This window comes from Dendropsophus ebraccatus, chromosome 8 (assembly GCF_027789765.1).
Source record: "Dendropsophus ebraccatus isolate aDenEbr1 chromosome 8, aDenEbr1.pat, whole genome shotgun sequence".
Taxonomy (NCBI): domain Eukaryota; kingdom Metazoa; phylum Chordata; class Amphibia; order Anura; family Hylidae; genus Dendropsophus; species Dendropsophus ebraccatus.
Genome location: NC_091461.1, coordinates 46,779,189 through 46,793,518, shown reverse-complemented (window position 1 = coordinate 46,793,518; position 14,330 = coordinate 46,779,189). Strand labels below are relative to the sequence as shown.

Here is a 14,330-nt window from a genome sequence, read left to right as displayed (position 1 = left end):
CTATTAAAAGTCCAAATCACCCCTCTTTTCTCATTTTATAAATATAAATAAACATATTTAGTATCGCCACGTGCATAATCGCCCGAACTATTAATTAATCACATTCCTGATCTCGTACGGTAAACGGCGTAAGCGCAAAAAAATTCCAAAGTGCAAATTTGCGCATTTTTGGTCGCATCAAATCCAGAAAAAATGTAATAAAAAGTGATCAAAAAGTCGTATATGCGCAATCAAGGTACCGATAGAAAGAACGCATCATGGCGCAAAAAATGACACCTCACACAGCCCTATAGACCAAAGGATAAAAGCGCTATAAGCATGGGAATAGAGCGATTTTAAGGAACATATAATGGAAGTCAATGGAAAAAACGGATGCACACAAATGCATGTTTTTTATTTTTATTTTTTTTCAAAAAACGGATGCAAAAAAGGGATTGCAAGAACACAGTGAGAACCTAGCCTTAGCGGGTGCTACTCATCTTGGTTTGTTGTGTTTCTAAAACATTGAAAAATCTTTTTTTTTTAAAACATTGCTGTCTAGTTACCATGTATCATACTATGTTTAATGCTGGAAATGTCACTATCGGTGTAGTTCTGTAATCTTTAGAATAGAGAAGTAAGCAGCATATGTAACACCCTTCACATACACTATGTTTTGCAATTAGCAGAAAGGACAGATAATATACAGAAGTGTACCAATAGTAATGACAGCTGCTGTCCATGTAATAACAGGTAGTTTACACGGATAAGAACGATCGCCCACAGCTAAATTATGTAGCACAGTGATTGACAGTGCGATGAGCCATAGCTTCCCAGCCCTGCCAATCACCCATGTGGCTGCAGGGACCATTATGGCTGCGGGCAGAGGAGGTGGCTTGGTTCCTCATCGCTTAGTGCAGAAGTTACATTGCTGACTTGCAAGGAACATGAGAAGGTGGATGACCTCAGCATTGCAGCGGAGAGGGAGAGAGGTGGGGATGCCTACTGGGATTACTTTAAGGGGGGGGGGGGGTGTACACAGTGGTGGGGGAACACTAAGGCATTACCTACTTAGGGGATGGTATTGACTCAAGGGCAAATACAATGGGTGGGCGTAATACAGGATTGATACTTACAGGCTGGGTTCACACTGCATTTTTACAATCAGTTTTCTTTTTTTTTGCAAAAAACTGATGAAAAAAAGATGCATTTGTGTGCATCCGTTTCTCCATTGACTTCTATTATAAAAAAAAAATGATCACTTTTTTTTGACGGACACAAAAGTAGTGTCAACACTACTTTTGTGTCAGTCAAAAAAAACGGATCCGTTTCTTTTTAGAAAGGAAGTCAAATTAAAAACAGACCAAAACGGATGCACACAAATGCATCAGTTTTTTGCAAAACGGACTGCAAAAACGCAGTGTGAATCGAGCCTTACCATGCATGACATTGTTGTTTACTTTGTTGATAAAACTGGGTGAAAGGCTCGTGGAGAAGGTTCAGAGTGTGGAAATCGTACATTTACCTGATAGCAATTCAAATACTGAGTTATTTTGCCACATGAGAATGACAAATAATAATGTCATCATCGATGTAGCGGATGTACAAGGGCGCCTGCCGGAGATTAGTCTCACATAAATACATCTTGTCCTCCCACCATGATACATACAGGTTAGTGAACGATGGGGAGAGTTTGGCCCCAATTGAAGTAAATAAGGCACCATATTCGTGCTATTGTACCGCCACAGGGGGGAGATTTATCAAACAGGTGTAAAGTAGAATTGACCCCTAGCAACCAATCAGCTTCCACCTTTTATTTTTCAAAGAATCTGTGAGGAATTAAAAGTGAAATCTGATTGGTTGCTAGGGGCAACTAGGACAATTCTACTTCACACCAGTTTGATAAATCTCCCCCATTGTGTCAGTACTGCGGTGCAAAGATTTAAACAGTTTCTGAGCTTCCTGCATCATAATGAACCATTATGTCTAGATCTCCAAGGTCCGGTTCACAGTACACAGTTCATGTGAATAATCAATAAGTCCATTGATGGCAGAGATCGATTCTTATGTAGCTTAGGCAGCAAAGGATAAGATGGGGACCACAATTTATCCTATTTCAAATAATCAAACTCTCTTTTATACAGCACCCCTCAAAAATCCTCAGCCAAACAAAAAAATGCTCCAGCTGAAATTTTATTTTTGGATCAGTTCAGTTTTTGATATATAATACAATCTTCAAGCATTTCTTCATACAGTTGCACAAAACTCATATCCATCAATACAGCTGTTCGACCCTTTTCCGCTGACTGCACAATAATTCTTTATTGTTCTTTATGTTTTTAGTGCATTTTTCTCTCCTGGTGTCAAATTACATTTTGTAAGTTAATTGAAAACCTCCGTATGTTGTGTGAAATAAATGCCATTAAAGTCCTTATTACATAGTTGTATTATCCTTCGATCGTCCGGGCTGCCCATTGCAGTCAGCGGGGGTCTGCTACCGCCACTCTTATTGCACGAAGCAGCAGACCATTGCTAAAATGATCGGGCTGCTTTAATATGTTGGAAGACCACCATCAGCCAACATTGTGCATGTTGGCTGATCGTTGTATTTTAACATACATTAGTGCACCAAACCATAATAGTCCGGAAAGGCCGGTAATCGGGCAAGTTCAGAGGATAATTGTTTCGTTAAATAGGGCCATAACTCTTCGTGCACCAAATCCTGGAAAGAGTCCAACGCTCGACACTTTGATTGTTTACGGTAGGGGGGAAAAAAACCTGATTAGTGTGAAAAAAAAAAATCTTGTTGTCCTTTGGATTCAGATTCCAAAAGCTGAAAAAAAAATGATGCCCTTTGTTATACTAAAGATTTAAGTGGAGGCTTACTTCGGCCAGGCAGGAACACAATATCAATGGAAACATCTACGAATAAATGCTGAACTAAGCAGTATATCATCAGCATAGGCACAAACTGCATCATGGAGACAAAAATTGCAAGTGATTGATGAGTTTCAGGCCTAGATGGCCTTTAGTCATCGTGTAATTTGCTTTGTAACTATGTGAAATATTAATGTATTAACTCTACCCTAAACATGTCTCCATGATGCAGTTTGTGCCTATGCTGACTGTGTACCAATTTCAAAATTTCTACATTAAAGATGCAAATTTTTACAGAGTAGAGAGTGCTGAACCATTGCTTTTATATCTATCGTCTCACTGACCCTCACCACTCCCATCTTCTAAAATGTATCCAATAATACAATAAGACTTAAGTCATATATTTTGTCCATAAATCCATACAGTGGTTTATTACTTTAAGATAGGGACAAGGTGCAGACAGGGAACCTGTCGCCTCTTTTATGCTGCCCAAACCACAGACAGTGGGATGTCGATACTATTTACTGAAATGCTTCGGCAATAAGTAATGTTTAGTGTCTTGGCATCCCACTGGCTGTATTTGTTTCATGCTAAGCCACAGGCAGAATGAAACAGGTTCCCTTTAATGTGTATGTATGGTTTTACTTATTTGGTTTCAAATCTTATATAAAAATTAGATTTTTACAAATCCATATATAGCAGACCTAACAAAAATTAGGCACAATATATATTATTTTTTTTACAATGAGTCTGTGAAGCACTAATGTCTTCTTATGGCCATCGCATTCAGTTACAGGTGCAGCATATGCTACCAGTCACCTACTGCAGTGCATGAATGACAACATGAATGAAAGTAACACAAGTCACACAATACTGCCTGCTATGTAATCATTATGTTCGGAACTTTTTCTTCTTGCGGTTCTTTTTGCCTGCTGCTCGGGCAGTCTTTTCTTCCATGATCTCCTTGTATTTCTTTTTATTATATCTAAAAATATATGAAAAGGAAAATACATTAAAATAAAGATAATTCAGGTCCTCTTCCATTAACAGTTTTGACAATGCACACAATTTGCAACTGTGAAAAAAAAAATGAGTTCATACATTACTGCTAACCATATTAGCTACATGTATATATGCTGTTTTTTTAGGTCCCCCCCCCTTTATTTTAGCATCAGCAGCAAAAAGCACAATACCAATATCAAAATAATGTTCCACGAAACATGAAAATTATGAAAATTTAAATAACAGGACTGCTGTTGTTATTACTATGACAAACAAGTCAGGTTAGAATGTAATGTTTTGTCAAAATCATGGGGAAAATTACATTCTCAGACATCATCTTCAAGACAATAATGTAAAATGAATCACCCATGTAAGGCCAGATTCATACCAAGCTAAAGCTCTATGTCCCAGTCTGTTGCCATCCAGCCAAGACATAGATGCTGATGTATATTGTGGCATACTGCAGCAGGCCCTATTCATTCCAATGGCCCAAACATAGCTGCATATTCACTATGTTCAGGACGCTTACTATTGGAATATACTAATTTAATGGGGCACAATAATACAGCACACCATGCTATTCTGTCCCATTAAATTAGCATATACCAGTGGGAAGCAGCCTGAACATAGTGACTTTGTACTATGTTTGAGCTGCTGCACTAAATGTGGGCCAATGCAGTATGCCACAACATACATCAACATCCCTTTCTTGTCAGCATAAAAACAGAAAACTGGGATGTACTAAATAAATGCTGTGACCCTAGATTATATATAACTAGCCATTGCTTGAAGTGTACCTGTCGTTATAACTTTTAAAATCAACAGTAAATGTGATATAAAGCAAGTTTGCAATTTACATTCATAATTTTTTTTTTTAATTATCATGGAAAATACGGCACTTCCTATGTTCTGACTTTTTTTTCTTAAAGAGTCTAAACACAGTAAGTCCCATGATTCCCAGGCCAATCCCAGGCTTCACAGAGAAGGCAGTCATGCGATTGATGGACACATTTAGCCGTGACTTTCTGTACTGGTCGGAATTCCTGTGTTTTGTCTGTTTTTTGGACAAGTACAAGACTAAAGATCTGCCTTCAGAAGCCAGGCCCTGGATTTCTGGTAAGTTCATCTTTATTTTACAGCATGATAAAAAAATAAATGTAAATGGCAGACTTGCTTTATATCACATCTACTCTTGATTTGGAAAGTTATAACGACAGTTATAAGGTGCTTGATTTGTATCATACTACTGTACTAGTGTTTTACTACAATGAATAAAGGTTACCTCCTAAACTCAGAATCTACAAGAAGCTCTTCCACAATTGTCCTCTTTCTTTGCTTCTTGGGAATTCGGGAATGGTAGAAGTCAATGGGGCTGTCCACAACTGTACCAACCTATGAAGAATAAGTGATAGAAAATGATGAAATACTGAAGAGGTTAAATTAAAAGCAGCTAATGCAAACTACTACATCATCCATTGTGAAACATCTGGTAATGCTAACTAGGGCTTACTAAAAGTGCCCATGAAAAGAAATCTAAAGATTCCAGTCCATCACAGGAGGCAGCATGCCCACCATCTTAATAACAATCGAGGTAACCACCTGTAATGTACACATGATAACACTGTATGTATTGCCAAAGATGTCATTATATTAGTAAATTGGCTGGTCGTGACGGACTAAGGAATATATTTCTATTTTTTCATACCTCAAAGTACTTTGGAAAGCCTTCACGATCATTCTTTTTATAAAAATGTTTAGGGTCCATTGCAGATCTCATTTTCAAAGCCTTCAGATCGCTCTTTAGTTCATCTGTCAATTCTGGGGCTTTCATATCAAACCATCCCCTTCCAGTATTTTTCTCCCGTTCCATCTGCAAAGAAAGGAAACATAAATCCTTATTACCATATAGGTGAAATGAACTATCACAGTGTTGTACACATACTATTCCCCTGCAGAGAAGAACAAAAACTTCTTAGATCCCAAAAATTGTGACTAGATAGGGTTTGGGTGTTCAGACAGAGTGGGCCCACATGAATAACCATTTTTATAAACATTATGATTATATATACAGCGGCGCCTTGGATTAAGAGCAGAATTCGTTCCGGGACTGTGTTTGTAATCCAAATCCACTCTTAAACCAAAGCAAATTTTCCCAATTTAAGAAATTACTAATATGCAGACAATTGGTTCCACCAAACCCCAAAAATGTTGTAGATACAGGATGGAGATGCAGATCCCCATAATGCAGTAGCCTAGTACAACAGGCTAGAATAGAGAAGCAGGGCTGCTGTCAGAGTTCTGTGTGGTCACATGACAGCAATGGAAAAGGGGTGTGATCAGCATGGACCAATCAGGAAGGGAGAATCACAGAGCTGTTCAGGAGGACAGTGACAGACTTTTCTATACAGCAGTGTGATTGACAGTGTGAGTGCAGGCACATTATAGCAGCAGTGTGTATAGCTGAGTGTGAGTGCAGGCACATTATAGCAGCAGTGTGTATAGCTGAGTGTGAGTGCAGGCACATTATAGCAGCAGTGTGTATAGCTGAGTGTAAGTGCAGGCACATTATAGCAGCAGTGTGTATAGCTGAGTGTAAGTGCAGGCACATTATAGCAGGAATTGAAAGGATGGGAACCACAAGGGCTGACAGAGACTGCAGGGAGTATGAAGGAATGAGCAGGGCAGAAATGGGCAGATAAATGCAGCACTCTCTGTTTGGGGAGAATGAGGTTACAGTTATAAAAGAGATTACCTCCACAGTCAAGTCCCCCTGATGTAAGCCCCAGCCTGAAGTGGATCTGCCATGATTTGGAAGGTGAGGGAGTTTAATTGTTTAAATGTTTAATTACACTGTATGTAATTCTGGCTTGAGAAAGGTGGTACTGTGACCACCGAAACGCGTTGCCTGTTCCTGAATAAACCATTTTCTTCTACCTGTGGAACTACTATTTATAGGCTAACTTGGAAGGGCATCTAGATAATTTGCTATCTATCCCCCAATGCATAGTGAGTATAACTGCAACTTTGCATCATCACCCCCTGTATTGTACCTAGCAGTTCTGGTCCCGGTTCAGTCTTTTTTTTTTCTTATATGTCTGTTTTGTTTACATTGTATAAATAAGTATTTCTAACCATTCCTTTTTGGCACATAACAGTGATGCAGGAGAACTGAAACGAAGCATCACTGAGGCAATACTGGAATGGATACAATGCTATACCTGATGAAATGGCATCTGAATCTGATGCATCTGAAATAATAAATTGTTGGATTTTTACAACTGTTGTCATCCTTAAGCCAAGCAGCTCCCTTTGGAACCCGTTTGAAGTCTGAGTTGTATTGAAAAAATGTTTTAATTGGTCAGTGTCTGGGTTTAAAGACCCCTACTGCTAGAAGGAGCCGATAGAAGGCCTCACCTGGGCACTCCCCTCCCCCCCCCCCCGACTATCTCCTTGCAGTATCCGTGGTGACTTTCTCGCGTATTACATACCTTGCGCAACTTTTTCAATTTGTACCGAGATTCTTTGATTGGTGGGACGCTTTCTTTCTTCTCGAAGTCAGGTGTTATAACACTCTTACGAAGGAGCTAAACACAGGAACACATAGAAGATTAATGTTGGAGATGTAAGTAAACTTACACAAGGCGTGAAAAGTGAGCGATTATACAGCAGAAATACTTATTTGTAAGGGAGTTGGAAGATTTCTCAATATGAGAACAAACTTAATCCAGACATGGGTTATCATATCCAAAAGCATTAAGTACAGTTGTCTGTGTGCAGTGTAAGGGCTGGGTGGAAAATAATGCATCATTGCAGAAGTTCAGTGCAATTCTTTAGGGTACTATTACATGGGCCAGTGAAGGCCCAATCAATATGGTCAATGAGTGTTTACTGGGCCTATTACATGGCCCGATAATTGTTTAGCTAGGGCCAGGACCGCCATGGCCAGTGATTGGCTAAGCAGCCTGTTAGCTTAGACAGGCCGCTCTGAAGCTGCAGCAGGTGGTGCTGTGACAAATACAGAGTGCAGGAGAACACTGGGAGTGTGGACAGGTAATGTATTAACTGTTTGTTCAATCATCAGCTTGTGGCCACACAATGCTATAAGAAACGATCAGCCAATGATCATTTCATCAGCTGATCGTTGTCTGCACTACATGGAGCGATAATCGCCAGAATCGCTTAATGTCATATTACTAATATTTTTAGCGCTCCATGTATTTGCGCCCTTAGTGTTTCCTGCACCATAAAGACTCTACAAGGGACAAACATATGCACTATGATTTAGCACAGGTCAGGCTGTGTTCACACATGCAGTAACGCAATGAAAATACAATGTGAATGCATTTAATTACAGTAATTGATCAATTCATTCTATTACTACATCCCATCATTGCAGTAATAAATAGTTTAGCTGCTGTCCAGCCGTCCTCCATTGTGAAACACCTAATACGTGTTTTCCCACCGCGACCTGTGATTGACTAAGCAGACTGTCACTGCTGAGATGTCTCGGAAGTAGAGGCAGGATTGTCTCACCCGGGACCCGAAGATAGAGTAGAACACCAGGGGAGCATGGAAAGCTAAGAATCCGCAGTTTTTTATGTTATCCCTATGTGCAGAAACATATGAAAAGTTATATTTGAGCAGAATACCTGTTCATGTTCCATTAATGCTTCTGTGTTATGTATGTGGATACATCTAGAAATATAATGTACAGATGACAGTTCTTATAGTTATAATGAAAATGTAAAAAAAATTACCTCATCTTGCTTTTTAATTCCCTTCTTCATTTTGCTAAGTAAGCTTGGACCAGGTTTTGGCTTCTCTGCATCAAAGCTGATATATAGGCCTCCCATCTTCTTCAGATTGATTCCAGTGTCTATACTAGTTGACAACTCACTGCAAATGGTAAAAGAATCCAAATTACTTCCATGAAAAGGCACAGAGTAAATACTCTGAAAGTGTTGCACATAATGTCTAACATATTCATTTCCTATTAGGTGCGTTTACACGGAATGATTATAGTTCGAATTTTTGCAATAACAATCGCATTTGAGCAATAATCGGCTCAAGGTAAACACAGCGAACGATCAAGCGACGAGCGAGAAATCATTCATCTTGGCCTTTCAACATGTTCTCAAATCATTGTTGGTCGTTCGCTAAGTATTCGCAGATCGCTTCGTGTAAACAGTCTTTTGAAGATTCACCCTATGTGTCAGATATGCTTAGGAGATTTTAAAATGATCGCAATAACGATTTTTCTAACAATTTATTCGTCTAAATGCTGATCATTATAAAAACCAAATCGTTGCTTCAAAATCGTTAGACGATCAATTGGGCGAATTTTCGCTTTGTGTAAACGGATCAATGGTCTTGCAGCTAAATGGTCACTAGGCATAAGTCACACGTGAATTAAAAAGCTAAATTGGTAAAGTGATATCTGAAAAAAGGGACATGTCCCATATTAGTCTATTGAAGATGGATGGCACTGTAAGACATCAGCTACTGCCACCGTTGGGAGTTCTGACACGTACATCTATCAACAGCCAAACACACTATGTATACCCAGGTTAAATTGCTCAATTATCATACAGGGTGCAGCGCGTAGCCATTGATTATTTTCAATATGGATACTGATATTCAAACAGATAAAACAATAATTACAACTTACAGCCCCTTCTTTGGTCTGTTTAGTAATGCTTCCTCTTCATCCTTATCATCTTCATCTTCATCAATAAAATCATCATCATCATCATCATCACCTTCACCTTCACCCTCTAGCTCGGTTACTTCCCCTCTCTCATCTGCCTCATTTGCATCTTCTTTATTGCGAACAGTTTCAGGTTCCAGGAAATACTTTTTCCTGGAGTCCACCCCAGGAGTTGTATCTATTACAAACAGCCCGTCTCCTGCCACATCCTGTAGCTGCTTTTTTGATGCTTTTTTGGATTTTCGTTTCTTTACAAAATCTCCATGTTCTGCATCAGCGTCCTCATCATGCTCATCACGATCTATATCAGCTGCAGAATCATCCTCCTCCTCTGCATCAGCATCTAGAAAAAACTTTTTACTGGAGTCTACCACAGGAGCTTTATCTATTACAAATAGCCCATCTTCCACCACATCTTGGAGCTGTTGTGTTGATGCCTTCTTGGAGTTTTCTTTCTGTACAACTTCATTGTCTTCCTCTACCTCCATATTTTCATCTTCTATATGATCATCATCACTGTGCTCTGACTTCTCGCTGCCATCACTATCAATAAACAAACATATATCCGTATTTTCAGGTATATCTGAACTCTCCTGCACATTCTGAGGATTTTCATTTGTCTCTTTGGCAGCATCACTGGCTTTTAAGGTGTGGCTTTTCCCTACGGCAGGCTCAGCATCCATGGAGTTTTCTGAAAGTTGAAGAATTTGTTCTGGAATAATATTTTCCCCAGGCTGAGTTTCACTGGATTGTAATGATGGTACGGCCTTGGTTTCTACAGAGTTTTCCTCCACTTCTGGTTGTTCTGTATCCAGATCTTTATCACCGCTTTCAGGTTCTTCATCAGAAATAAGAATAACCTCCTTTTTGTGAATTGCTGGTTGATTTCGCAAACTCCTACGAGGGGAAGATAAAACATTCTGTTCTTGCACGGAAGATTTGGCATCTGATTTTACATCATGTATCTTAGGACTCTGCTTCTTCACAGTCTCTTGACCATCATCTTTGTCAGTTTCATTTGCAGACTCCATCTCACCGGTCTGTAAATTTGACTTATTCTTCCTGCTTAAACGTCGAGCAAGAGGCTTTCGAGAAAATTCTGAACTACAGGACTCGGCATCAGAAGTTTGTTCCTTTTGTGATTCACTGACAAGCGATGGTTGACGTCTTGCTCTAGAGTTCCTAGTAGACCTGGTAGCAATGGTTTTCACACCGGAAACAGAAGAATTAGTTTCAGCATCAGAAACATCAGATGGACGTTCTGATGGCAAAATTGACTTTTGACTCCTAGTGGAGACTGAACGGGAGGAAGTTCTAGTATCCATTTTCCTCGCTGTGGTAGACACAGATGAGAAGTTTGACTCTGCTTCAGATATCTCTGCATCTTCCTTAGATTCACTGATAGATTCAGTGATCAAAGCAGAACCACGACTTCTCAGCTTTCTGGTGGAGTCTATTACTTGTCCAAGGCTTTGTCTACTGCGAGACCTTCTTGCTGAAGTATTGGAGGCACAAGATTCTGCTTCAGAAACATTTGCATCTGACTGCTCACTTCTATGCCTACTTCTGGTAGTGATCGGTGGACTGAGTTTCAAGGCATCATATTTTAAGGGGCTCCTACTTTGTGCCACAGATTTACCCTCATCTGCGCTATTTACACTAGTCTGTACATCTTTCCTCCCAGAGCTTCGGGTCTGCCTTGGGGAAGGTGGAGAAACAACGTCCTCTGTCTGAAAATAAGAACACCTGGTTATCAGACTGTTTACACACTGGTGACAGACCACAAAAGGTAAATGTACACTTTACCTACTCTCATTGTGCCACAGATTCTGCTTAGAATTTAACTGTGAAGTTTACTTTGTGTATTGAAAAGGTGAAAATTTGCTTCACCCAATGCAATGGATTTAAGATGCACAAGAACTGGAAATATTATAAAGTAAAAAAACAGGTTTTAATAAAAACTAAACTTAATATGTTTGCTGGTTTAATATGATGCTAGTGTCCTCCTACATCATCTTTAGATCCCTGGTTAGATGATCCCGCAGTAACAGCCCATTCATCCAATCACTAACCGAGGCAAGACAGCTCTGCAGCCAGTGATTGGCTGAGTGGGCTGTCACTGCTGAGACGAGTCCATCTTTGAGGTGAAGGCGGGATCATTCAGCCAGGAAACCAAAAATGACATAGAAGGACATCGGGGGAACGCTGAATGGTAATAATAGGCTGTTATATTCTCCCCAAGGGCACCAACATATTAAAGGTTTAGTTTGAGCAGAATATTCCTTTACTACCTTGCTAATACCTTTAGTCTTTATTCCAGCTATGGTGCTCTAATAGACTGGAGCAATGATGTGTAACACCTTCACAACTGCTATGGCCATTGATCACTGGCTAGCATGCTCCACTTTTAACTGCATGTGACGTGCTTACAACTGAAAGCCATTCTCTGATGCTTAACCTGTAGGACTCATGCTGCCCTAGGTCTGCAGTCTACAGGGTGCCTGGAGCAGTGCATGCCCTCTATGCCCTGCCGCTTGCTTAGGCACACATGTGATGACATCACAAGAATAAAGTTTGAAATCACATGACATAAGTTTGTGTTTTTTTTATCTGAAAGGGGCTAAAACATGAACAAAAAAGTATTACCGTGAAATGGTTATCAATGTTTTCGTGGTAAGTGCCATATAAGAGTGCCATAAAGCAGATACATATGTGTCTGGGCAGAGCTTCAGAGTCCTTCTGAATGAAACTCATTTTTTTTTTTTACATTTACTGTAGTTTCTACTTTAGTCAAGCGGAAAGTTGTTATTTTCAACCTAGACAAAATAAATCAACATCCTTATTACAGGATCTTGACAATATTTGTGATTGTGTCAACAAGGAAAATAAACAGGCTGAACAATGAGCAAACATCAGAGATGTAAAACAGACAACCACTCCTTCATATTCAAATCCTCACCAACAGGGGGCAAGTCACTGGAGCAGCCCCCAGTGTTCCCTATCTGCCCTATTGACCCTAAATGATAGGGCTCTCTATACCTAAACAAGAAGAGATCTATCAGTCAAGGCTGGTAGGGCAGGAAGAAGCTGCCAAGGGCCACCCTGATAACAGGTTCCCTATGACACAAGGCCATGACACAACAACTCTCCATTGGTTGTGCTTATTTTAAACCATGACTTCCACAGATTGGTGACTCAAACGATCACTCATGAACTTCACTGTGCCATAAATTCCCATCATACTTACATTCTACATTCACAACACACCCATACATCAAATACAGAACAGGAGGTTTAAAGGGGTTGTCCGGCGATAAAAAATTATTCACAGAATAACACACATTACAAAGTTATACAACTTTGTAATGTATGTTATGTCTGTGAATGCCCCCCTTCCCCGTGTTTCCCCCCACCCACGCTAGACCCGGAAGTGTGGTGCATTATACTCACCGCATGTCGTGTCGTCCACGGTCTCCGATCGTCAGCAGTGACGTCTTCTTCGGGAGCTTGGCGGATCTTCCCGAGTGCCGGCCACCCTCTGCAGCGTCATCCGAAGCTCAGCCGCGATTGGCTGAGCATAACTGTGCTCAGCCAATCGCGGCTGAGCGGCTGATGACGCGGCCACGTCATCAGCTGCTCAGCCGCGATTGGCTGAGCACAGTTATGCTCAGCCAATCGCGGCTGAGCTTCGGATGACGCTGCAGAGGGCGGCCGGCACTCGGGAAGATCCGCCAAGCTCCCGAAGAAGACGTCACTGCTGACGATCGGAGACCGTGGTCGGCACGCGACAGGTAATGTATAGCGCACCACACTTCCGGGTACACGGGTGGGGGTGGTGGGACACGGGGAAGGGGGCCATTCACAGACATAACATACATTACAAAGTTGTATAACTTTGTAATGTGTGTTATTCTGTGAATAATTTTTTATCGCCGGACAACCCCTTTAAGGATTTTTCTATGAATGAAATGTATCACCTATCAAAAGGATACTTAAGTGTTCCCCAATCTGTTGCAAAACTACAACTCCCATCATTCCTGGTGTGCTGAAAGTGATAAACCATTGATCTGTGGGAGTCTGACCCCTGCCAATTATAGCAATAAGGGCTTCAGGTCCCTCCTTGTGAATGAAAGGGTGGTCACGCATGTACAGGGCAGCTCGATAGAGGAATTCCAATGCTAACCAAGCATACCCATCTATGTCAGTCCCATAAAGCAGGGATGGGGAACCTTTGGCCCTCCAGCTGTTGCAAAACTACATCTCCCATCATGACTGGATAGGCAAAGGCTATCCAGGCTTGATGGGACTTGTAGTTTTGCAACAGCTGGAGGGCCAAAGGTTCCCCATCGCTGCCATAGTGTGGCTGGTGCTGCCATGTGCTTCATTCACATGGAGGGATCAGCGACCCCCTATATCATAACCACTAGGGGGTCCAGGGGTCAATCCGCCACGGCTCAGCTAATAACACAGCATCTTCCCTCTCTCCCCCACCGATAGCATTACCTGTCCCCTCCCGTCTCCCTCCTTCGAGGGCTCCACACACGTTCCTCGCCTGGTCGCCACCATCTTCCTAACTAGCTGTCATCCCGCGCATGCGCACAAAGTTTCCCGAGGCACCTACTAGGTACAATACTGAAATCGCTCCGACCGGAAACATTAGCATTCCACCAGCGTTCCCCTCGTATTAGTCTCTAAACGAACTCAGTCTATTATAGCATTTTAACGTTATGAAAATTATAAACTGAATCCCACGTACAGTGACAAA

At 40.9% G+C, this 14,330-nt stretch overlaps 1 protein-coding gene across 1 annotated transcript; it reads right to left on the bottom strand.

Moving 5' to 3' along the window:
- Positions 1–3,704: 3,704 nt before the first annotated feature.
- LOC138799317 (deoxynucleotidyltransferase terminal-interacting protein 2-like) lies at positions 3,705–14,155 on the bottom strand. The gene is made up of 7 exons (XM_069980316.1): positions 14,069–14,155; positions 9,527–11,295; positions 8,616–8,754; positions 7,347–7,442; positions 5,564–5,728; positions 5,141–5,250; positions 3,705–3,841 (listed from the first exon to the last, which is right to left on the bottom strand). Exons 1-7 carry the CDS (start codon positions 14,129–14,131, stop codon positions 3,748–3,750), a joined length of 2,436 nt encoding a protein of 811 aa, XP_069836417.1. The 5' UTR covers positions 14,132–14,155; the 3' UTR covers positions 3,705–3,747.
- Between the last annotated feature and the right edge of the window lie 175 nt (positions 14,156–14,330).

What these genes read in the sequence shown, in the direction of transcription:
- LOC138799317 (XM_069980316.1), bottom strand. Translation starts at nt 14,131, where the DNA reads ATGGTGGCGACCAGGCGAGGAACGTGTGTGGAGCCCTCGAAGGAGGGA. An exon ending in AACAGACCAAAGAAGGGGCT is followed by an intron (nt 8,755 to 9,526) that starts GTAAGTTGTAAT and finishes TACCATTTGCAG; the next exon opens with TGAGTTGTCAACTAGTATAG. An exon ending in GAATTAAAAAGCAAGATGAG is followed by an intron (nt 7,443 to 8,615) that starts GTAATTTTTTTT and finishes TCCTGTGTTTAG; the next exon opens with CTCCTTCGTAAGAGTGTTAT.